The following is a 26194-nucleotide window of genomic DNA, read 5'->3' on the forward strand; positions in this document are numbered from 1 at the left end:
CAGAATCATGCACTGTTGGTAAAGCTATGAAGTATTCTAAACATTCTGGAAAGCAATTATTCCAAGGAAGTGAATAAAAAATCTATGACCCAAAGCTCTTGCTGTAAGGCATATACTTCAATGGGTCTCATATACATCAAAGTATTTAGAGCAGTGCTTTTTTGTAGTGACATCCATCAAGTTAAAAATGGCTCAAGAAACTGTGTACCACAATTTCCAACAAGATTACACTCAACCATTAATTCTCCAAGAGCTGATTAGCTTACCAGTTGCCTATCTTTTGGCTATTTTGCTGCTAATTAGTAAGATTTTTACCAATAGATTAAAAAACTTTTTTGGATGCTTATTTCTGTGCTACGCCACACCTTTTCACTTTGAAGTGAGTAAGGGAAATAAAAGGTCATTTTATGATCATTTAGCTGTTTGCAACTAGTTAGTAAAGCAGGTAAAAGGTTGGTTAATTTAACAAACATCTATTACTTATTACTAAGGCCTTATATTGGCCACTATGGAGAACACAAAGATAAATGACAGATTCCTATTTTCAAATCTATAAGGAAGAGATTTTAAATTTCTGGGTAATATTTGATGTATTTATATCTGCTTTGTAGGTATTTCATATGGAACTATATAGGCATATGCTGTCTCCCCCATTAGAATTTAAGGACCTTGTTGACAGAAAATATTTCATATTTTTCTTCATATCCCCATTGCTTAGAACAGCTCCTGACACATAGAAGGTACTTAATAAATGTTTGCTGGTTGATTGATCTGTGGTTCTCAGTTGCCTTTGTCTTCCTTTCCTCTCATTAGGCAGCAAGATGATACAATGAATAGAGTACTGGACCTGGTATCAGAAGACTTCAGTTCAAATCCAGGCTCAGATGCTTACTAGCTGTGTGACCTTGAGCAAGTCACTTAACCTCAATCTGTCTCAATTGTCTCATCTGGAAAATGGAATAATAGTACCTTCCTTCCAGAGTTGTTATAAGGATAAATTAGGATAATGTTTGTAAAACACTGCAAAATTTAAGTCTATATAAATGCTAGCACTGATTAGATACCATTAATGTGGCAATAGCTCTAGATCACAGACTTTGAGCTGAAAGGAACTTTAATAAAGTCAAGTAGACGAGCATTTACTAAGCATCTACTATGTGCCAGGCACTGTGCTAAGCGCTAAGGATGCAAAGAAAGGTAAAAAAGAAATAAAATAAAATAGCCTTTGCCTTCAGCAGTATGTGAAAATGAGCAAAGGAGGCAGATGATGTGAGTAAACTAAGAAATGACATTCCATCATACCCAGGTAGAAACTCTAGACCTTCAGCACCTCCCACTGGTCCCCTCACCTGAGCTGCCAAATGCTCTGAAACCAAACCCCTAGAAATGGTGACCTACCTGAACTTATTCCTCAATAATTAAAAACTCCCACTTCAAATTCATTCTCCATCTCCCACCCCCATTCAATCCCTTATTCCCTTTCCCCTCAACCCAAGTCTCCTCTGTCACACTCTGCCCCCAATGTCACACTCTCACTCTAAAGCTACCAAGTCCTTCCATTGTGCTCTCTGGAAGACCTGCTCCATTGGTAACACACTTTCATCTTAAATCTTGTCCTTTCCCACTCTACTCCTTCCATCTTCCAGCCTCTCACTGAGATGTGGCTCTCTCCTGGTTACATGTTCACTCATGAGAGTTGGCATATTCTTTGCTCCCCATTGCCACTTCCAGGTTCTCCCTCCAATACATTACTCAGCAACTTCTCATCTGAGGTTCACTCAATTCATATCTACCATGCAATCACAATTCTGGCAGCTATTGTCTAAAACCTCCTGGATACATGCTGTCTTTCATCAATGAGTTCAGTCCTGGTTCACAGTCTCTCTCTTCCCCAAATGCTACCCGCATATAGGAGACAAAGGTGGTCATACCCTTGACTTTGTTATCACACACAAATGTACCACTTCTATGTTCATGAACTCTGAAATTCCCTGATCTGATTATAATCTATTGTCATTCCTCCTCTCTTTCTGCCTTATAACCCTAAACTGTTTTTTTCACTCTTATCATGACCTCTAATCCCTGGAACCTTCAATTCCTTCTTAAGTCACCAACCCTGAAGTAGCTACACTTTCCTCCCTTTCCCATCTCAAACCCTTGGTGAACTAGTTCAACTCTACACTGTCTCCTCTCAAGTCCCTTACCCCTTATCACATCACCTATATTGCTCTGCCAATATCTTTGTTCCTACTTACCTGTTGTAGAACAGAAATAGAGAAAATCACAACACCAGGCTGGTTGGTTCCACTACAAATTCATGTTACATAACCTCAGCTGTGCCCTCACTGTGGCGAGACAATCCTTTTATACCTCCCAAATTAACTCACTATCCCACTCACCATAACAGCTTTTTCAAACTTTTTCATGCCTCCTCAAACTTCCCACAGTTCCTCCTCCCTCCATCCTCTCAGCTGAGAACTTTGCTTCGTATTTCACTAAAAAAAAAGCAAATGAAGCCATTCACCGAGGGTTCCCTCTTCTACCTTCCTCTTCATTCCATATCACTCAGATGCCTTCTGCCACTATCTCCTCCTTCACCTCTATTTCACATGAAGAGGTCACCCTTGTCCTTACCAAGGTAAACTTCTCTATATGCACAAATGACCCCATTCTATCCTGTCTTCTCAAGCAGATTACCCTCTCGATCATCCTTCTCTCACTTATTATCTTCAATCTCTCCCTGCCTGTTTCTCTACTACCTACAAATATGTCCATCTACCCCATTCTCAAAAAACCTTCACTTGTTCTGTCCATCCTCAGAGCTACTGTCCATATCTCTCTTCCCACTGGTGGCTAAACTTCCTGACAAAGGTGTCTACAATCTATGCTTCCACTGTGCTTTCTGGTTTCTGATCTCACCATTCAACTGAAACTGCTCTCTGCAAAGTTACTAATGATCTCCTAATTACCAAATCTAATGGCTTTTTCTCAATCCTCATTCTAATTTGATTCTTCATTTTTATTTCTCTCCAGACCTGTACACTATCAATCACCCTCTTTCTGATACTCACTCTCTGTTCTCTGGATTTCCATTTCACTGCTCTCTCCTGGTCCTCCTCTACCTAACTGATTGCTCCTTCTCAGTCTACTTTGCTGGATTTTTATCCAGGTCACACTACAAACAGGGGGGTCCCCAAGGCTCTGTCCTGGGCCACCTTCTCTTCTCCCTCTATACTATTTCACTTGGTGTTCTCATCAACTCCTACAGATTCAATTACCATCTCTATACTGATGATTCTCAGATCTACTTATCTAGCCCTAATCTCTCTGCTGACCTCCAGACTCACAGTTCCAACTGCCTACTGGACATTTCAAAGTGGATGTCCTGAAGACACCTTAAACCCAACATGTCCAAAATTGAGCTCATTATCATTCCCCAAAAATCCTCCCTTTCCTAACTTCCCCATCACTGCCAAGGACCCCACCAATCTCTCCAGTCACCTAAGCTCCCAAACTAAGTATCACCCTCGACTTCTCACTCTCATACTTGCCATATCCAATCAGTCGTCATGTCCTGTCATTTCTACTTTCAGAGCATTCGCCATCACCCCCTTCTCTCTTCTGACACTGCCATCATCTTGGTGCAGGACCTCATCACCTCATGGCTGGACTACTGTAATAGCCTACCGGTGGGTCTCCCTGCTCCAGTCAATCTCACACTAAGCTAAGTTCCACTTCCAAGAGCCAGATGGCAGAGTAAGAAGTAAGTTGCTTTCACTCTCCCTTGCTGACTTCTGAAAGCCCAGAAAATATTGCCCCAGGAAAAACTCAGAACAGTGAAGCCAGCAGAAAGATGGGATGCAGCAGTCTTGTAGCCCAGGAAGCTTGAGGGAATTAATAGGAAAGGCCCCTCTCACTCTGGGAGAGGGGGAGAAGTACAGGACAGGAGTCATCCCAGCAAGCCAGCAGCAAGCCCCACCTCAGCAAACCAGGGGGAGATCCTGAGCCCCAGAGTGATGGATCAGGCAAGCACCAATACCAGGACCCCTGAGTACCTCAGTACAGGCAGGGGAACCAGTAGATTCCAGCTCAGAAAACCACCATGCGCACCAGTATTCTCCAGCAGCCAAGTCTCCTGGTGCTTCAGCACAACTCCAAAAAGTACAGCTCTAGCTGGCATAGCTCCAGGCAGGCAGACATCCTTCAGCAGCCAAACATTTGAATGCAAGACCCAAGGGAGCAGAAGCCATCATTCAGCACCAGGTAAGCTGCCAGTCCCTGAGGGCCCAGCACACAAAGCCAGTGGCCAGATCCCAGACTCCTAGCACAAGAAGTTTGGGTCAGCACCCCTTGCGCTCCAACAGGAGAGCTTAACTCTAAACGTTAGGAATTAGGCAAATACCATGAGCAAAAAGCAGAAACAGACAATGATCATAGATTCTTATTATGGGGATAGGGAAGATCAAGGCACAAATTCAGAAGATGACAACACTGTCAAATACCCATATCTGAAACCTCAAAGGGGAATATGAACTGGTCTCAAGCTGAGCCTTCTTAGAAGAGGTCAGAAGGATTTTAAAAGACAAATAAGAGAGGTAGAAGAAAAATTGGGAAAAGAAATGAGAGGTATGCAAGAGAGTCAATAGCTTGGAAAAGAACAAAAATTGACTGTAGAAAACAAGTCCTGAAAAAGTAGAATTGGCCAAATGGAAAAGGAGGCACAAAAATTCACTGAGGAGAACTCCTTAAAAAGTAAAATGGGGGCAAAGGCAGCTAGGTGGTGCAGTGGATAGAGTACCGGCCGTGGAGTCAGGAGGACCTGAGTTCAAATCTGGCCTCAGACACTTGACACTTACTAGCTGTGTGATCCTGGGCAAATCACTTAACCCCAATTGCCTAAGCAAAAAAAAAAAAAACCCTAAAACGGGCCAAATGGAAAAGGAGGTACAAAATCTAATAGAAGGAAATAATTTTTTAAAAACATCAGTTGCTCATGGGTAGGCCGAGCTAATATAATAAAAATGACAATTCTACCTAAGCTAATTTACTTATTCAGTGCCATACAATCAAACTACCAAAAAACTATTTTATAGAGTTAGAAAAAATAATAACAAGATTCATTTGGAAGAACAAAAGGTCCAGAATATCAAAGGAACTAATGAAAAGAAATGCAGGGGAAGGTGGCCTAGCAATTCCAGATCTTAAATTGTATTATAAAGCAGCAATCATCAAAACTGCTTGGTACTGGCTAAGAAATAAAGTGGTAGATCAGTGGAATAGGTTAAATATGCAAGACACAGTAGTCAATGACTATAGTAATCTATTATTTGATAAACCCAAAGACCCCAGCTTTGGGGATAAGAACCCACTCTTTGAAAAAAAACTGCTGGGAAAACTAGAAAAGAGTATAGCAGATACCAAAATAAAGTCAAAATGGGTTCATGATTTAGATACAAAGGCTGATACTATAAGCAAACTGGGAGAACAAGGAATAGTTTACCTATCAGATCTATGGAGAACAGAAGAATTCATGACCAAACAGGAGATAGAGAACATTATGAAAAGCAAAATGGATAATTTTGATTACATTAAATTGAAAAGTTTTTGCACAAACAAAGCCAATGCAACTAAGATTAGAAGGAAGGTAGAAAATTGGGAAAGAATTTTTACAACCAGTCTCTCTGATAAAGGCCTCATTTCTAAAATATAGAGAATTAAGAAATTATAAGAATACAAGCCATTCCCCAATTGATAAATGGTCAAAGGATATGAACAGGCAGTTCTCAGATGAAGAAATTAAAGCCATCTATAGTCATATGAAAAAATGCTCTAAATCATTATTGATTAGAGAAATGCAAATCAAAACAACTCTGAGGTACCACATCACACCTATCAGATTGGCCAACATGACAAAACAGGAAAATGATAAATGTTGGGAAGATGTGGGAAAATTGGAACACTAATGCATTGTTGGTGGAGTTGTGAAATGATCCAACCATTTTGGAGAACAATTTGGAACTATACCCAAAGGGCTATAAAAATGTGCATACCCTTTGACCTCAGCAACAGCACTTCTAGGACTATATCCCAAAGAGATCATACAAATGGGAAAAGGACCCACATGTACAAAAATATTCATAGCAGCTCTTTTTGTGGTGGCAAAGAATTGGAAATTGAGAGGATGCCCATCAATTGGGGAATGGCTGAACAAGTTGTGGTATATGAATGTAATGGAATACTATTGTGCTACAAGAAATGATGAACAGGCTGACTTCAGAAAAACCTGGAAAGACTTGTATGGTCTGATGATGAGTGAAGTGAGCAGAACCAAGAGAACGTTGTACACAATAACAGCCACTTTATATGATGACTAATATTGATAGACTTAACCCTTCCCAGCAATACAAGGATCTAAGACATCTCCAAAGGCCCTGTGATGGAAAATGCTATCCACATCCAAAGAAAGAACTATGGAAGTTGAATTGCTATTTTTTTTCTCTTCTGTTGAGTTTTGTTTCCTCTTTCTAGTGGTTCCTCCTATTGGTTCTAATTTTTACTTACAACACCACTAACGTGAAAATATGTTTAATAGGAATGTATATGTATAGCCTACATCAGATTGTGAGCTGTCTTGGGAAGGGTAGTGGGGAGGAAGGGGGAGAAAAATTTTAAACTCAAAAGCATATGGAAGTGATTGTTGATAAATCAAAATAAATTAATAAAAAATTTAAAAATTAAAAAATATTAGAATTGGGCAAGTGGAAGCTAATGACCCTAAGAGATATCAAGAATCAGTCAAACAGAAACAAAATAAGAAAAAAAATAGAAGAAAATGTAAAATACCACATTGGTAAAACAACTGACCTAGAAAATAGATCCAGGAGAGACAATTTAAAAATTATTGTTCTACCTGATGAAAAGGAATAATACTGGGAGAAGAGGAAAGAAGGAAGCAGACAAGAGTAAATTATACCACGTGAAAAAGCACAAAAACCTATCATAGTAGAGGGAAAGAAGGGAGGGAAATGAGCATTATTTGAAACTTACTCTCATCAAATTTGGCTCAAAGATGGAATATACCATAATCAGTTAGGTATAGAAATCTAACTTACCCTATAGAAGTAGGAGGAGAAAGGGGAAAGAAATGGAAGGGGGTGGCTAGAAGGCAGGGTAGACTGAGGGAGATGGTGGTCCAAAGTAATCTTCCTAAAACATAGGTCTGACTATGTCACTCCTTCATTCCAGTGACTCCCTATTCCCTCCAGGATCAAATAACAAATCTTCTGTTTGGCTTCAAAGCCTACCTTGTACCTTTCTAGCTTTCCCATCTTCTTATGCCTTATTCACCCCTACATACTCTGCAATACAATGAAAATGGCCTGTCAGTATTCCTCACACAAAACACTCCATGACTGAATCTTTCTATGGCTGTCCCCCAAACCTGGAATTCTCTCCCTCTTCATCTCATCTCTTGGCTTTCCAGGCTTCCTTAAAGTTTCAGTTAAAATCCCACCTCTAAAAAGAAGCCTTTCCCAATCCCTCTCAATGCCAGGACCTTCCTTCTAGGACTAGCTAGAAAAGGCTCTGAGTCATCTCAGCAACAAACTGAGTCTACTCTGAGGGCCAGCCTCACTAACAATGGAGAGGCTTATTGCTAGTAAGGAACCTAGCCACTCATTGATGAATTCTTTGGCTATGATAATCCATAAAAATGAAAAATACAAAATGACTCTCAGTCCTATGACAATTTCTTTTGCTTTTACGGTGATAATGGAAGAATCATTGGAAGAAAGGAAAGAAATAAGTATTTATTTAAGCACTTACAATGTACAAGGCACTATGCTAAGCGCTTACAAATATTATGTCATTGGATCCTCACAACAACTCTGTGAAATAGGTGCTACTGTTAGCCCTACTTTACAGTTGAGAAAACTGAGGCAAACTGAAGTTAAATGACTTGCCCAGGGTCACACAGCTAGTTAGTATCTGAGGCCAGATTTCAACTCAAGTCTTCCTCACTCTAGACCTAAAGACCTATCCACCGTGCCAGAATCACACAAACTCTGGACCATCTACTGTGAAACATTGAATATCAAAGGGAATAATACACCAAAATATCAAGAACAAATACTATGTGATATTACCAAATGGCTGCAATAAGAGAAAAAACAACTAATTGGCCACTTCAGGAGAGGCTAAACAAGAACTTACAATAAAAAAAAAGTATGCAAGAATCCATACAAGTAGTATAAAAAGTACTTAGCTTATTCCATTAACATATTCCAAAAGATCTTGCAAGTAGCAAGGCAATAAAATCATTCAAATAGTCATAAACTAGGCTAAAAACCAGGGTGTCTTATGTTTCTAGTGTTAGTAGTTTAGTAAGAATTATTTTTCAAAACAGGAGAGTTACTGGAACACATAAATATACATACAATCTCAGATGTCCTAAACAAAAAGGGTGTATATGGAAGATATATTCCAATATAAATTATCCAATGTATTCCAATGTAAATTATTATAATGAGCAAGAAAAGGAAGATGGTAATTAAACAAAAAATTAGATCATACCGTGCTGAACTAAAACTTTTTACCAGTTCATCTAATACCCGGTTATTTTTCAGCTCAGGCTCTGTGACTGTCTAGAAAAGAAAAACAACAGATGTAAAATACTCAAATAGGCAATAATTAACCTGTCAGAATCTTGTTTTTACAAAATGCGTTAACACTTTCTGCTACCCCTCATCCTTCTCCACTATCCCCATCACTACCTCATCCCGTTAAAATTTCCAGGAAGGATTCAAAAATAAATTTCATGTAACCTATACCACTATATTCTTTTCAAAACAATGAATCAGTATCTAACCAAAGATCTGATGAAAGGCCTCCAAAGCATTTGGTAAAAACACTACTGTCTATATTGTTTAAAATAAATCCTATTATGGGCAAGACTTCTTCAAGTCCTCCAATTCAATGGGCCTACATATGCTTCCACAGAGAGATAACAAACATGTGGACTGAGAGGAGTAGCTACTAAGAGAGAACATCTTTTGAGCAATGAGCTGATGAAAAGATTAATGTAGCAGTTTAAAGAACAGTTTCCTATAAGACTGTTTTTTGTTGTTGCTTAAGACTAGTTTAATGGAATTTACAATGTCAGCTATGAACGAGATGGCACATCATTATATGATAATACAATATGCACAAATATCATCAGTCAGTGAGAAGTAAGGTTTGAGTCCCCCTGGGCAAATTGGTGGTGGTAGAGCAGCACTTTTCTGAGAGGAAAACATGGTAAGATCTAGAATTGAAAGGGACCTTAGAGATTATCTAGTCTTGAGGTGGAGAACCTTAGGCCTCAAGTGGCCTGCTAGGTCCCCAAGTGAGGCCCTTTGACTAAATCCAAACTTCACAGAACAAATCTCCTTAATAAAAGGGTTTGTTCTGTAAAACTCCGACTCAGCCAAAAGGCCACACCCAAGGACCTAGAAGGCCACAGGTTCCCCACTGCCAGCTAACCCACTTCTTTTGCATATAAGTTTCACAAATTCACAAAGTAAGTGGCAGAGCTGAGATTCAAACTCAGGTCCTCTGATTCCAAATCCAGGGCTCTACCTACTATACCACACTGGCTCCCAGGTAGGATCATAATACCCTTAATTTATAGAGCACTAAGAAAAAAATGCAGTACTTTTTCATCCATTAAATGACTCTAGTCTTATAATAATCTTAAGAAGTAAGTTAAGTCATATCTTTATTTCAAAGATGAAGAACTAAGCACAGGAAGTTGAATAACCTGACAAAAATGATACCTCACGATTTATATAGCACTTTAAAGTTTTGAAAAGCACTTTCCAGATCAGCTCATGATAAACCCATTTTATTGAAGCTCAGAGAAGCGAAAGGGTTCACCTTAAAGTCAAATGGGATTGGTTCATTTTTTGGAAGAGAAACAAGAAATCCAAATTTTTACAAATAGCCCTCTTTTCACTAAACTATTTGGTCTTTTTCTTCCTTCCTTTTGTCCCTTTTTTCTCCCTTTCTTGATTCATGCCTTCTCTCTGCACCTATTTTTCTTAGTCCCCATGTTGTAAAACTAACAAAGCTATGTGCTAGAGTTCTTTCTGAGAAGTGTCTGGCTTGAGAAAAAGAGGTGCTAGATGAATGAGTTTCATTCTCCATAGACCCCCACCTTGGAAGTCATGTAGTCCAGGGGTTCTTAATTTGGGGTCCATAAACCCCTACCCCAGTGCCATGTACTCCTGGGTTTTCTGTGCCATGAGCCCCTGGTACCACTGCATAGACAGTGAGAATACGCACAAATGCACCATCACATTTTCCACCAGAATTCAATAATCCAAAAAAAGGGCCTAAGAACGTGACATTAAAGGGAGTGTAGCTCTCCTGACCTTAAAGTTTTTATTTCTCAATTCAGGCTTAATTGATAAGAAATGTTAACATAAAAGTATCATCCAAATTTAACAAAGCCAGACACTCCCGAAGTTTCTAAAGGCACTTTTCACACCACTCCACTAAAATTTCTTCAGTAGCTTCAATCAGCAAGCACATAGCCCCTGTGTTTCTCTTCATAGCTGTGAAAGGTCAATATTTACGATCAAAAAATGCTAAGAAAAGTTTTCACATAAAACTCACCACACAACAGGTTGGACACTGTGTTTTGTAGGACAAAAATTTTCTTATACAAAGAGAACAGTCTGAAAGAAATAAAAATGGCATAAAATCAGTCCATTAGCATGTATTAACAATGCAAATTTGACTTATAACAAAACTTCAATCAGTCCATCAACAAGCATCTACGAACTACTTTTCTATGCGCCAGCCACTGTGCTAGGCGCTGGGATGCAAACAGAAGAAATTACAACAGACTCTACTCAGAAGGAGCTTAAATTTTAATGGGGAGAGAAGAAGGACACATGGGCATTTACAGAATAAATATAAAGAGTATAAACAAATACAAAGTTGTTATATGGTCATAGCAGTAAGTGAAAAAGATAACTCTGGGAATTAAGAAACCAAATATCATAGTCTCAAATTCATAGGCAGAGTAGAATTTAATGGCCTTAATGCTATAGCTAAAATAGCCAGCCACCAATTTAAGACCTTGACAGTAGTTCAAGATTAACTGCCAACATGTTAATGCTGGAAGAGACCAGAAGACACTATTTTCAGAAGGTACCGAGATAATAACTGTTTTGGTAACTTACATTTGTCTGTATCTCTGTGAGCTGCAGTACGTTGGTTTGATGTTAGGGACTTTGACAGTCCAAGTTACTGACTTGTTCAAGTTTAACATTACAAATGTATCTTGGAACTGTTTTTCCTTTCCCTTGGATAAATACTCTGTTCTTGATGTGTAACTTTAACGTAACACATGGAGTCATATATAATTGCTTAGAATGCCCTTAGTAGGGCACATGCTGGATGGGGAGTCTACGATAATCTTTCTAACTGGTTTTTGACATATTAATAAGTCTGTCTTTAACAGATCAGAATCTTAAAACACAACATGGAGAAATTATGTCTGGTTTTGCTTTGATAACTACAAAGTTCTCTCTAAACTGCAGGACTGACCATATTACATCCATACTCAATAAACTTTAGTGGTTCCCTATCACTTGCAGGATCAAATATAAAATTCTGTTTGTCTTTTAAAGCCCTTTCATAACCTGGCTCCTTCTTATCTCTCCAGTCTTCTTAGATTTTACTCCCCTTCCCGTACTCTGACATTCAGTGACACTGGCCCCCTGCCTGTTTCTCATACAGGACACCCTACTTACAGAACCCAGACGTTTTCACTCACTGTCCCTCATTCCTAGAACGTTCTCCCTCCTATCTCTGCCTACTGGTTTCCCTGGCTTCCTTCACATCTCAGCTAAAATCCCACTTTTTACGAGAAGTCTTTACCAATCCTCCTCCTCCTCCAGCTCCACCCCCAATGCTAGCCTGCCCTCTGAGATTACCTTCAGGTTATCTTGTTTATATCCTGTTTGTATATAGTTGTTTGCATGTTGTCTCTTGCATCAGATTGACAGCTTTCTGTACCCCCAGCTCTTAGCACAGTGCCTAGCATATAGTAAGCATTTCATAAATGCCTGTTGACTTGACTAGTGATAAAGGTAATCACAAAAAATAAAATATAGCATTTTAACTACATAAAACATAAAAATGTTTTGCATGAACAAAATCAATGCACCTAGGACAAGAAGGGAAATTCTAATTTTGGTGGACAGGGGGTAATATCTTTTCAACAATTATCTCTAATATAAGTCCAATATCCAAAATATACATATAGGGACTTAAAACACAAACATATGACCAAGAGCTACTCCAAAAGAATAAATGGTCAGTCAGTCAATCAACAAGCATTTAGTAAGTGCTTACTATGTGCTAAGCACAAAATACACAAACATTTCCCCAAAGAATTGCGAACTATTAATATCTTATGAAAGGTGGAGAAACTGAAGTACAGAAAAGTGAAATGAGTTGCTCAATGTCACATTAGGTTAGGGTAAAGAGTAGAGTTTGGGGTTGTACAAGGGAAATAAAAATCAAAGTAACTCTGAGGTTTCATTTCACAGCCAGAAAACTGTCAAATAGGACAGAAGATGGAAACAGTCAATGTTGGAGGCATTTTGGAAAGACAGATACACTAACAGACAGTTAGTGCAGCAGTGAATTGGTCCAGCCATTGTGAAAAGCAATTTGGAATTAAGCTTTTTAAAGTGACTAAATCCTTTGAGCAAGAGAGCTCACAACAAGGCCAATTATAACTCAAGGATGTCACAGGCAGAAAGAAAGGTCCCAAATACACCAAAATATTCATAGCAACACCTTTTGTTGTAGCGAATAGCTGGAAACAAACTAGATCCTCAATTGGAGAAATAGCTACACAAACTATGGTCCATGACTACTGAAATGTTACTGTGCTATAAGAAACATTAAATATGAAGAACTCAGAGAAGCATGCAAGGAAAATGCAAATGAAATGATGCACAGTGAAATACGCAAAAGCAGGAAAACAATATACAACTGGACTCCAACAATGTAAATGGAAAGAATATAATATATATTTAATAATAATAATTTAATAATAACTATAATGTAAATGAACAAAGGTTTCTATAACTATATTGACCAAACCTGTCCCTGAAAAAAAGCTGAAAACATGCACTTCCCTCTCTTCTTCACTAAGATGGGGATTACTGGAATGGAACATGGAATAAGACCTATGTATTATATTCTTGCAGAACTCCTTTTTTTTCCTCTTTCTTATTCTTCATTATAAGGAATGGCTCACTAGGTAGGGAATAGGGAATGGACATATTTATAAATAAAAGTGATAAAAAAAAATTTAAAAATTGCAAATAAATAAAAAAAAACCTGGCATTTCCATAGAAACCTAAAAATACTTCTAGGCCACAGATCACAAAAAAGAATACTAAATCTGGAAGTAACCTTAGAAATCATTCAATTCCAACCCTCTCATTTTAGAGATGAATACACTGAGGTACAGAGATTTGCCCAATGTCCCACACAGCCAGTTCATGGCAGAGATGAGACCCACGGCCTTCTAACTCCCAGTCCAGTGTTCTCTTTATTCCAAGATGTAGCTTCCTGAGATAAGCACCAATCCTGAAGGAATGATTGCTAGAATCTAGATTGTACTTTTGGTTTTATAAGGTATTTTCCTCACAATAACTCTGTGATATAAATTAGTGCAAGTACTTTTATCCAAATACTACGCTGAAGGCTCAGAGAAATAAGGTGATTTGCCCAGGCATAATATACTGCTAATAAATATCAGAATCAGGACTCCACTCCAGGTCTCCTGATTCCAATTCCATAAGGCCTCCATGCATTCTTCTTCTAAGTCACTATGACCACATCCCACAGCTAGTATTAAAATTCATGAGAACACAATGAAAATTTTTACTCAGAGCTGAAAAAATGCAAAATTTCTTGCATCTTCCTGGCTTATTTTATTAATCTAAGTATATTTAATATAAGGCAGATTAATGAGTCAGTGCTTTGCAGAGATTCAAGCTTCACAGTTTTTTCTTTTGCATATCCAATGCTATATTACTTTAAAACAGGAATAGGAAACCTCTAGTTTAGGGGTTATTAACCTGGGCTCTGTAACTTTTTTTTAATATTTTCATAACTATATTTAATTATAATTTAATTCCTTTGTAATCTCATGTATTTTTGTTTGTTTGTTTGCTTTTTGCTAGGCAATGGGGTTAAGTGACTTGCCCAGGGTCACACAGCTAGTAAGTGTCAAGTGCCTAAGGCCAGATTTGAACTCAGGTCCTCCTGACTTCAGGGCTGGTGCTTTTTCCACTGGCCACCTAGCTGCCCCTATGTATTTTATTTTAATCATTTAAAAACATTATTCTGAGGAGTCCATAAGCATCACCAGATTACCAAAGGGCCTCAGCACACATAAAAGTTGAGAACCCCTGCCGTAATTATGAAGAAATTAAGCCTTTGGTTTAATTTCAATTTTATCAGACTCTTGTCAAACACAGATTAGTTAGATGCATTGCAGAGAAAAGAGTATCCCCTGGTGGATTCAGCAGCTATTCCATTCAAAGTAGGGTCTCTGCATATTTGATAAGGCAACTGAATCACTCTGAATGGTAGGTTAACTCACTCTTTCTTTCCAAAGAGTGTTTTTTAACTTGTGACTTTGACTTTCTCCCCACTAAGACCCAACAAGGATCAAATGTACAGAAAATAAAATGCCCCAGAATTATGAAATAAAGGCTCATTTCAATGTAATTTTCAAGCATTACTGAGAGGCAACTTTAAACTCTCAATAAGGATGTTAAGAACAATAGAGCTGTGATTAGAAAACCTATGTTTGGGTGCCACTGAATTACTTATGAGCACCTCAAACACAACCTCTCTCAGTCTCATTTTCCTCATCTGTAAAATGAGAAGGATATAATTAGATGATCAAAGTCACTTTCAGCTTTTACATTCTGTGATTTTACGAACATCAAAAGGGAGCAATATTCTCTAAAGTTCTAAAGTAAATGTCTAAATCCTGAGTTGTTTCTTCAAATAGTACAAAACCTTTAGACGCAGTTCCGTGGGAAAATAATGTTTCAGGAATTAACCATAAAGTTCTGAAATGAAAGCAAAAATTATGGTTCCCACATAGGAAAGTACTGATGATGTTGCAGAACTAATAAAAGCTTCCAAATGCTTGTGTCAACAATATCCAGTTTGCACACTCACTTCAGAACATACTGAGCTTCTCAAGTCTCTGATTTTCTCCTTTCTTTGTTTTCCTTCTCAATGTTCTCCTTCTCCCTTCCACCCCTTTAAATGATAAAGTACATTTATTACTATTTGTTAAATAGAGCTCTCCTTTTCATTTAAAAAGGCATTGAAGGAAACATTCATTTCTCTATATTAACTCTTAAAAAAATCATTCATTTAAATCGTGAAGTCTTCCATTTGTATTTTTACACTTGTGGGTCAAGGTCTCTCAAGAGAAAAATGGTGCCTCCTAACACTGATTTAATAACATAGCATTTATTTTAAAGTGGTGACCTAGGAACAGATATTTTAAGGATCTTTAATTACAAAGAGAGAGAAACTGTGTAGCTTCCTAGGAAAATTATCATTTAAGATCATTAATGCATTACAAGTAGACAGTTTTCTATTTAATGGGATTTATATGTGGAAAATTAGTACAGCATAAATGCTCCCTAATTGCATGTGTCGGAATCAATTTATCTACACTTTGCAAATGTTTGACAATCATAAACAAATTGTAAATGCAGTACTTGCTACTCATATCCAAAGCAAATGAATTAGAGCTAAAGAAAAATTAAAAAGGGAGTAGAATAGAAAAGTGGAACATTCCAGAAAGTTCAGGGAGTGTTAACATATGGATAGGCCCTCAGGTCACTGATTCCAGTTCCTCCAGGGTAATGATAGCTGAACATCCAATGAATGTTGTGTGAAACAACTAAATCAACTGACCCCAAATCACTGAAGGTACTTACATCATCATAACAACACTAAAGACCAAAGCTACTTTGACATTTGAGGGAAACTGTGATAAAAAGTGTTTTATTCTCTTATCATTAAAAAAAATGAACTACTGAAGGTAGCTCTCTATTCTCATTTCAGAGAATAGAAACAAAAGGTTCACAAAATAAACTATTACTTTTGGATATCTGAACAGTTGTGAAAGTCAAAGGCTCCTCCATTATCCCTCTTGGATAAAGAACTACATTAAGACAACAGGGATTGGTTAGGGAGGGAGATGGGGAATGACAAAAAAAAAGAAGAAAAAATAAGGTAACAAGGTTATCTCTCTAATGATTAAAGATACTAGAGATGGAGATAGATAGCCAATTCTTAATTATTCATAATTGAAGGGAAAATGGCATGATAACTGAAATCCAGAGACAATTCCCAAACCTCATAATATTCATTGATTCGAATATTGTCTCTCATCAAGCATTTCATCAAAGCTGTACTTAGCAGCAATCCAAATTGTGGTATAAATTTTCCACGTTCCCCCACATAACACAAGATGAGAAAGACTAGGTGTAGGTGATATGGAAACTGAATAACCAGCACCTGAAAATTGGGACAATGACTAGCATCTTCATTCTAAATACGTTAAGCTATTGTATAAAGAATTTTTGAGCACTTAGCATTCCTCAAATTTTGTTAATTTGGGAGGAGAATGAACAAAAGGATAAATACATTACAACACATAACTCCTTCCAGAATCAGCTAGCAAATGAAGTGCAAAAATAGTTCAAATTGCTATTTAATGTCTGGAATTCTCTCATTGAAAAAAATATATAAATTTGTCTCAATTTTATATGGATTTTCAAGTCCTGTAATTCTAACTCAAGAATTAATTAAATTGGCTGGCTAATTTTATCTTCTAATTTTATACACCTATTTTTTTTTAAGTTGGTCTTAACATTAGCCCTGTTCTTTAAATGTTTGACAACAAATCACTTTGTGGTATGACCAAAATCTTTATTATCTCCAATGCTACAAAAGCGACAAAAACATCAAGAAATGATGGAGTAAAAAAACAAAACAGGAATATTATAAAATCTATTAAATAGAAGCCATATACCAGAAATGTGTGTTTCACTGCAGTACCCCAAGTTGTCAGTGCTAAATACTATTTGATGTAGAGAAGAGTACACCTCATACATATTGACAAGAAAACATCACATACTTACAGTTATGTGAACACTGAGGAATGATCATTGCAATGTTGAAATAGTCAAAGCAAATCCCACATCTCAGCAAGTCATCTACTGCCTGAAATATAACAATATATCAAAAACACTTTAAAGTTTCAAAATTAGTTAGGAAACAAACATGATCATTAGTATTAACCAACAAATCTGCATAAAATAAACCTTTCCACCCTAAACACTCTTTCTAGATCCCCTAGGAAAGACTATAACAACACTTTTTGTCTTAGTCTTCTCAGTGTTCTCCCTTACTGCTTGAGGCAGCCAGCTCATCAGCTGTAGCATAGCTCTTCTGCTCCTCTGCTCTGACAACCCAGACTGAGTAGTACTAACCATCAAAGAAGCTGATCATAAAAATGATGTACCATAAGAGATCATCTAGTTCAAGAACCTCATTTCATGGTTGAGAAAATGAAGGACACAGAGGGTTGACCAGTATAACAGAAAGAACAATGAACTTTGGGAATCAGAGAGATCTGGGTGTGAATTCCACTTCTAAAACTTACTAACCACATGACCACAGAAACATCAATGAACCTAACTAACCCTCATTTCCTCATCAGAAAATGGGGACAAAACCAACCACAGTACCTACTTCATAGGGTTGTTATAAGAATCAAATGTGAATATGGATGTGAAGCACTTTACAAACCCTAATACCTATATAAAGTCCTTATTTTTTAGGATATGATTTGCCTCATATGCTAATGCTTATTATAGCAATGGGACAAGAACCCAGGCCTGCTGACTAGAAATCCAGTACTATTTCTACTACATAATACTAAAAAACAGGGTTAAGAGACCTAGGAAAGACTAGGGCCAGTGAGAGCCAAAGGCAGGGCTGTCAGACAGATTGGCTAGAGTACCAATCAGGCAAGGAAGGGCTCTCTGGGAAACATAATTCTTGCTAGGCTCAAGAAATCCAAAAGGGCATGGTTCTACTACAAGTTTCAAAGTCTAATTTTGGGGGAAAAGGGAAGGTAAGGGAATGAATATTTCCATAGCACCCACTGTGTGCCAGGCAATGGGCTAAGCACTTTTACAAATATTATCTCATTTGATTCTCACAATAACCCTGTAAGACAGGTACCATTATCCTCATTTTACAGTTGAGGAAATTGAGGTACACAAAGGTGACTTGCCCAAGATAACACAATGTTATGTTAACATCGGTAGAAATCAAACCTTAAATCCAAGTTGCTAATGTTTTCTCTGTGAAAATTACCTTCCATTTATATTGTATAAATCTTGTACGTATTTAGTTATTTACATATTGCCTCCTCAACTGAAATGTCACCTCTTTAGGTAGAAACTGTTTTTGCCCTTCTTTATAACCCCCAGAGCTTACCAACACCTGGCACACGTGATTGTCAAATGCTTATTGATTGACCAGCTGAAGATTATTTTGAAACATGATTTCATACTTTCAAAATAATACCTTCCATTTACATAGCACTTTATACATTCTTAAGTACTTTTACATATATTATCTCAAATTCTCACTACAATCTGTAAAGAAACTAACATAGGTATTATTCTCATTTTACAATGAGGAATTGAGACATTCACTTTCTCAGCTCCATTCCTAACTCTCTGGATTTTTTCCACATCAAACCATAACACTCTCCTCATCCTGCAAGTTCCATCCATTCTTGGTCTTCTCACTCTGTAGACTTCATCAGCCCCCCAATAACACACCCTCCCCCCCCCCACACGCACTTTTCAGCTTCCTTCTAGGTATTGCTTCCAGCTAACTAGTACAGTAGTGGATAGAGTGCCAGGCCGGAAGTCAGGAAGATGAGTCTTCCTGAGTTCAAATCTGGCTTCAGACACTTACTAACTGGGTGACCCTGGGCAAGTCACTTAACCCTGCTTGCCTCAGTTTCCTCATCTGTAAAACAGAGAAGGAAATGGCAAACCTCTTCAGTATCTTTGCCAAGAAAACTCCAACTGAGGTCACAAAGAGTTGTACACAAGTGAAAAACAATTGAACTGAACCTTCCTCCATTAGAATATAAGCTCCTTGAGACCAGGAATTGTCTTTATTTTTGCATGTAATTGTGTTCCCAGGACTTAGCACAGTGCCTGGCATATAGTAAGCAATTACTAAATGCTTATTGGGGAAAATTAATTTGTCTAAGTCTACGTGATAAATGAGGGGAGGAGGCAGCCCAGGGAGAGTGGAGAAAGACCTAAATTTGAATTCAAGCTCTGCCACCTTGTTCTGCCTTAGGAAAGTTGATCTACCTCTCTGACTTTTGGTGTCCTAATCTGCAAAATGAAGAAAATACTTCAGATGTCTCTCAAGGTTATTATGAATCAGGATGCACTTATTTATAAAACTCAAAAGTCTCATAGGATGTGAGCTATCAATGATGCTGCTAGAGCCTAGATCAGCGCACCATTATCTAGACCAGAGCACTTTGCACTAGACCATTTCCCTTTTTGGAAGGGTTCAGAGCATCCTGGAAAATGATGTTTATCTCCACCAAAGACACTTTTCAGAAGCTGTTTCACCATGTCTACCCTTCAAGAGTGTGCTATTAGCATAAGCAGACACAGAGAGCCAAAGGTGACTTCACTGAAGCAGAAACTCCTAGTGAGAAAACTCCCCTAACCAAGGCAAAACAGCACCTGTTCAACAACTTATAGTCTTAGAGAACTGCCTGAGGCACATTGAGGTTACAGGATTGGCAGAGGGTCACCTAGGCAGTAAGTATCAGAAGCAGGACTTGAATCCAGGTCTTTATGACTCCCAAGGCCAGGTCTCTATCCATCACACCAGGCTGCTAGAAGAACACTAGTGTTAAAAAAGCAAACTTTTGAAAGCAAAGTCCAATTTTTCAAATGAAATCAGCCTACTCTCTTCTTGGTCAATTTTGGGGCCAGGTCATTATCCATGTTTAATATTTACCCATGATACGTTGCCCCATTACATACATATTGATGACCTAACTCCATACATATGCCCATATGAATGTGTATTCTTCCACTTTGTTCTTCCTATGTGGAATGTAAGCCTGATCTCTTTAGCATAACTATGGACCTCAACGAGAAGGCAGGCCCTTTAATATTTGAAGACTTGAAATCAGCACTGAGGGGGTCATCCAGAAGCATCTATAGGGTATTGCTTGCCCACTTAGCCTCTGCACTCGAAAAACACCCTTTGGAAAGTATCATCTCCCTGTTTTATTCCTTGCTTGTTAGAGATACACAGGGCCACAGAACAAAATTACCTTTGTGGTTGTGCCTTTTGTATAACCTAGACATATGTATACGACACACTTTATTGGAAGAGAGCCTTTAAAGATGCATTTTGTTTTAGTAAATCAAATGATTTTTGCTAACAAATACAATGGCATCTTGTAATCTCTATACCAACTGCTACTACAAAGATGTAGTCTGTTGTGGAAAACTGTCAGTGACAGCCTATTTCTTTCTCAGAATTACCTCAAGGATACTCTTTACATGTTTGTAGGCCATTTTCATTAAAATTTTGGGGATGAGAAACTAAGTGCCACTAAACCCTAAGGTCTTCTGTCAGGTTTACAGTGGTAATGACAATAACCATGAATTTTTCCATTATTATGGCATCTTCTATTTTGGGAGTTATCTTTAAATCAATTCCAAAGTCAAGTGTAATATACACAATGTTAAATATATACTATATGTCATTAATTATTATATAAGATATATTATCATATATCATCAACTATTAAGGAATACCTTTATGTAATAATATATAAACATGTATACATGTTAATGTGTAAATGTGTATTTAATATACAAATTAATTATAGATTTATAAATTATCCATCATTACACATAGTTTTATGATTATATAACATACAAATGTATAATTATACATAAGGGATTTACAATATAATTATATATGGAAGTTATAAGCAATATCCCATATATGATTACATATGGAATATTCTTTAATAATCGATATGTGCTAATTACTTAATAATAGTCCGCACATCACTACCATATTCAATAAACTCTTATGGCTCTCCATCAATAATAGTAACTAGTATTTATATAGCACTTTAAGGTTTGCAAAGCACTTTAAAATTATTTCATTTTATTCACACAACCATATATACACAAGATTATATATACTATATACTCTACTAATACTATATACTAATTACATATAAATTCTAGATATGTGTATATATGTGTGTGTATAATTTAAATGGAGGAGAAACGAACAAGAATTTATTAAACAGCAATTATTGTGCTTAGAACCTCACAAACATTTGTTTATATATAATATTTCTATATAAACATAGTTGCTATAACTATACACCAATGCTATTATATGTGCATATATATGTATATGAAATTTAAAGGTATTTTGTATGACTCTCTCTGTAACTACACACAGCCCTTAAATGCAAGCTTCTCCAGGGCGGGGTGCCTCCTCTTTGTCTGACCTCTCCAGCACCTAGGACAGGGCTTAGTCCACGCAGAGCTAAGCGCTTTACAAACATTACTTCATTCAGTCTTCACCACAACCCCGGGAGGTCGGTGCTACGATTATCCCCGCTTTACAGATGGTGGCACTGAGGCAGACAGAGGCGCAGTGAGCTGGCGAGGCCGGCCCCCCAGCTAGGAAGTATCAGAGGCGGGATCTGAACTCCGGTCTTCCTACCTTTCCAGGCTCAGCGCTCAGCACCTAGTGGCACCACCCCCACCCCCAGCCCCCCATCAATACAAAATATATAGAAAGGGGGGGGTTGCCTTGGGCTGAGGGGGGAGAGACAAGGCCGAGCCCAGCACTCGCCCCCCAGGCCCGGCTGCCCCGCCTCCCCTCAGCCCTCCCACTCCCAGAGGCGACCGCGGCCTGGCCCGGGGCTCCTCAGGAGCCGGGCGGCTTCCCTGCCCCGGGCCCCCGGGGCCGCCGCCTCCGCTCGAGGGAGAGGTCCGGCCGCACTCACTTTCATCTCGACCAAGCGCGAAGGCCACCGGTCCTCGTCTGGCTGAGCCATCGCGGTTCCGGGAGCTTCAGACCCGGCACAGTCACTGCCAACCGTAACCGCTCTTCTCCCGCCAGTCGAAATTACCCGCCCTCGGGAAACGTCACTACCGCCGCGGTCCCGTCATTCATCCGGCCCCGGTCGGGCGCGGGGCTTGCTGGGAGTTGTAGTCCTCGCCGAGTGACGCCTAAATCCCGGCCAGTTCCCTTGTCAGACTCAGGAAAAAAGGATAGAGTGAGGGCAAGTGTGTTGGGCACCTCCTCGCTTGTTACCGAAAGGTGGGGCATAGTAGGATCATAAGATCATATGTGTAGAACTGGAAAGGATTTCTCTTAATAATTTTTAGTAATTGATGACATGATGAATTCCTTAATAATAATCTGAACGTCACTATCATTCAATAAACGCCTGTGGCACCCCATTAATAATAGTAATAGCTAGCATTTACATAGCACTTTAAAGTATGCAAAGCACTTTACAATTATTACTTCATTTTATCCCCACAACAACCCTGGGAGGCAGATGCTATAATTATCCCATTTTACAGATAAGGGAATTGAGACAAACAGGTTAAGTGATTTTTCTAGCTTCACACTAATAAATGTCTGAGGCAGATTTGAATTCCAGTCTTCTTGATTCTAAATCCAGAGCTCTAATCACTGTACTACCTATTACTTCCTTAATCTAATAAAAGCCCTAAACACCTTGGCTTTTACCTGTATTTCCAGACTCATTACACGTTAGTCCCCCCTAAAACTAGGCACTCCTTAGGTTACCTATGGGAACAAAGGAGAACAATTCGAATCCCTCTTCCATATAAAGGTGTTTCTGATTCTAGGAAGAAAACTACAATATCCCTTCTGAGTCTCCCTTTGGTCAATAGACAATCACAATTTTACGAAACTTACATGAAAAGTAGGTTTATTACAAGAGGAAAGATCATGCATATGGAACCCAAAGAGTTCAACAATCCATGCAGGAGTTTGCATATTTATAACAGGACAACAAAGAAAAGAGGAGGGACAGAATCCCTACCTAAAGGGGTGTGGTATGGGAGGGAGGAAAGGTGGAGTAAAGGTAGGAAAAGGACAAAACTCCTCCTGAAGGGGAGGGGCAAGGCTATGGCAAAAGCCACATTCTTTTTCCCCTTGGGAACAGCTAGACCATGAAAATAGGATGGTCTGCTTATCTATAAAGGTCCCAGCTACACTGTTTAAGCTTTTCTTTCTGCTTTCTCCTTTACCCTCCTTACTAGTGTTTTGCTCTTGACCACCACCTCCTTCAGTCTCTCCTCCCTTCTATCATCCCTTTCCCTTTTCTTCCTCTTTGCCCTTACTGCTTCTTCCCTCCCTTCTATCCCCAACTCCCTTTTCCTTCCTCCCTTCCCTCTCACTGCCCATAGAGCAAGTTAGATTTCTATACCCAACTGACTATGTTATTCCCTTCTTGAGCCAAATCTGATGAGAGTAAGGTTCAAACAATGCTCACCCCCCCCCTTTCCCTCTGCTGCAATAGGATTTTCTATCTTTTCCTGTAATGTAATTTAACCTTGTCTGCCTCCTCCTTTCTCAGTACATTTTCTAAGATCAGACTAATCCACTTACTTGGATCCATTTAACCCACTTGATTAGATTTTTTTTTATCATTACATCAAAGTCAACTAATATCCAACCCCTTTATGTATACTCCTTTAACATGGTGTAATAACAATATAGTTCTCAAGAGTTGCAAGTGTCATCTCCCCTTCTAGGGATGTAAACAATCAGCCCTTATTAACAACATTTTGTATCTTTCTGTCCAAATTTACCTTTTCATGTCTTTCTTGAATCTTGTGCTTGAAGATCAAAATTTTTGTTGAGCTCTGGTCTTTTTATCAGGAAGGTTTGGAAGTTCCCTATTTTGTTGAATACCCATCTCCTCCCTTGAAAAATCATACTCATTTTTGCAGGGTAGTTGATCCTTGGCTGCAATCCAAGCTCCTTTGCCTTATGGAATATCATGTTCCACACCCTGCAGTCTTTTAATGTAGAAGCTGCAAGGTACTGTGTAATCCTGACTGTGGTTCCATGATATTTAAATTGTTTCTGGCTGCTTGCAGCACCTCCTCTTTCGATGGTAATTTTGGAATTTTGCTATTTGCATTTTCAATTTGGGATCTCTTTTAGGTGGTGAGTGGTGTATTCTTTATATGTTTATTTTACCTTCTGGTTCTAGGACTTCAGGGCAGTTTTCCTTTATGATTTCCTGAAAGATACTGTCCAGGCTCTTTTTTTCATCATGATTTTCAGGTAGTCCAATGATTTTTAAATTGTCTCTCCTGAATTGATTTTCCAGGTCGGTTGTTTTACCAATGAGGTATTTTAAGTTTTCATCCATTTTTTCATTTTTTTGTTTCTGTTTGACTGATTCTTGCTCTCTCATAGAGTCATTAGTTTCCATTTGTCCAATTCTAGTTTTTAACAGATTGTTTTCTTCTGTTAGTTTTTGTACTTCCTTCTTCAATTGGCCAATTGTGTTTTTAAGGGATTTGTTTTCTTCAGTGTACTTTTTTCCCAATTGGCCAATTGTATTTTTTAAGGACTCTTCTACCTCTCTCATTAGACTTTTAAAATCCTTCTTGAGCTCTTCTAAGAAGGCTTTTTGGGCTTCAGACTAGTTCATATTGCCTTTTGATGTTGCAGGTGTGGGTTTGTTGACAATGTTGTCCTCTTCAGAATTTCTGTCTTGATCTTCACTCTTCTCATAATATGAATCTATGGTACATTTCTTTTTACTCATGGTTTCTTTATTCCCTGGCCTTTAAAGAGATTGAGCTCTCCTGCTGGGGAACAGAGGGCACTGACCCAAGCTTCTTGTGTTGGGAGCCTAGGTCTTGGTCACTGGCTTTGTGTGCTTGGCCCTCTTATGCTGGCAATTGGAGGCTGTAGGTTTCTGGCAGCTTACCTGGTGTTCGGCTGGAATCAGCAAGGCTGGAACTTTGAGGCAATTCTAGGTTGCCTGCTTTTCCTTTCCTTTAGCTTTCTTCAGCTCCTTTTAGATGGGTGCTGCAGGGTGTTTATCTGCTTGGGGCCCCTTGCAATGCTGCCTCCCTCGTTTCTGCTAATGCACTGGGAGATTCCTTTGAGGTAGAGTGCCGAGGCACCTGGTGGTTTTCTGAGCTGGTTTCCACTGGTTCCCCTACCCTCACTGAGGCACTCAGAGGGAGGTCCAGATGTTGGTGTTTGCCTGCTCTACCACCTGGGCTTCAGGATCTCCTCCTGGTTGACGGTTGGAGTTGCTGGGTTGGAATCAGCAAGGCTGGGACTTTAGGAAGACTCTAGGTTGCTTTCTTCAGCTCCTTTCAGATGAATGCTGCAGGATGCTTATCTGCCTGGGGCCCTTTGTAGTGCTGCTTTCCTTATTTTTGCTGAGGCACTGGGAGACCCGTTTGCTGGGCAGCTGCACTGCTGCTCCCCGTCTTTCTTCTAGTTCAGCTGTTCCAGGGTTTTTTTTTCTCCCTGGGGTGATATTTTCTGGATTTTCGGAGGTTGATAGGGAAGGGTGAGAGCGACAACCTTTTCACTCCGCCATCTTGGCTCCCGGAAGCCCGTTGCTTCCTTTGGTGTTGTTGTTTTTTCTTTGTATTAACAGCACCTGCTATAGACTTGGTAAGTGCTTAATGCCTGCAGGCTAAACGCTGGATTGCTTCCCTCCTCCCATCCTTCCTTGGAGGCCTGACAACAGTTCAGGATGGCATCACCCTCCACTATGAAGTGAGTGGGAGAAACAAAAGGTGAACCAGTTAACTTTGTTACTAATCAGTCATTGTGATAAAAGATTGATTCATACTTTCAAAAAAAATTGTGGCGTCTACTCTATATCCTCATCCTTGTATCCTGTTCCATGACACAGAGGAGCAAAGTAGGAGCACATTGGAACATAACTAAAACTTGAGTTATTTTC

The 26194-nt window shown here is 38.8% G+C and overlaps 1 protein-coding gene across 6 annotated transcripts in view; it reads right to left on the reverse strand.

The window, feature by feature from the left end:
* The window catches only part of RAD18 (RAD18 E3 ubiquitin protein ligase), a 179026-nt gene extending 153203 nt beyond the window's left edge, over positions 1-25823 (reverse strand). For all 6 annotated transcript variants that reach the window (XM_020973790.2, XM_078152174.1, XM_078152172.1 and 3 more), the window contains exons 1-4: positions 22214-25823; positions 17250-17331; positions 10654-10715; positions 8572-8642 (exon numbers count right to left, since the gene is read on the reverse strand). In XM_020973790.2, coding sequence (XP_020829449.1) covers positions 8572-8642; positions 10654-10715; positions 17250-17331; positions 22214-22264 — 266 coding nt within the window. In that variant the 5' untranslated portion in view covers positions 22265-25823. The remainder of the gene's footprint in view (positions 1-8571; positions 8643-10653; positions 10716-17249; positions 17332-22213) is intronic.
* Positions 25824-26194: the final 371 nt, after the last annotated feature.

This window comes from Phascolarctos cinereus, unplaced genomic scaffold (genome assembly GCF_003287225.1).
Source record: "Phascolarctos cinereus isolate Bilbo 61053 unplaced genomic scaffold, phaCin_HiC Scaffold_4;HRSCAF=312, whole genome shotgun sequence".
In the NCBI taxonomy this organism is placed as follows: domain Eukaryota; kingdom Metazoa; phylum Chordata; class Mammalia; order Diprotodontia; family Phascolarctidae; genus Phascolarctos; species Phascolarctos cinereus.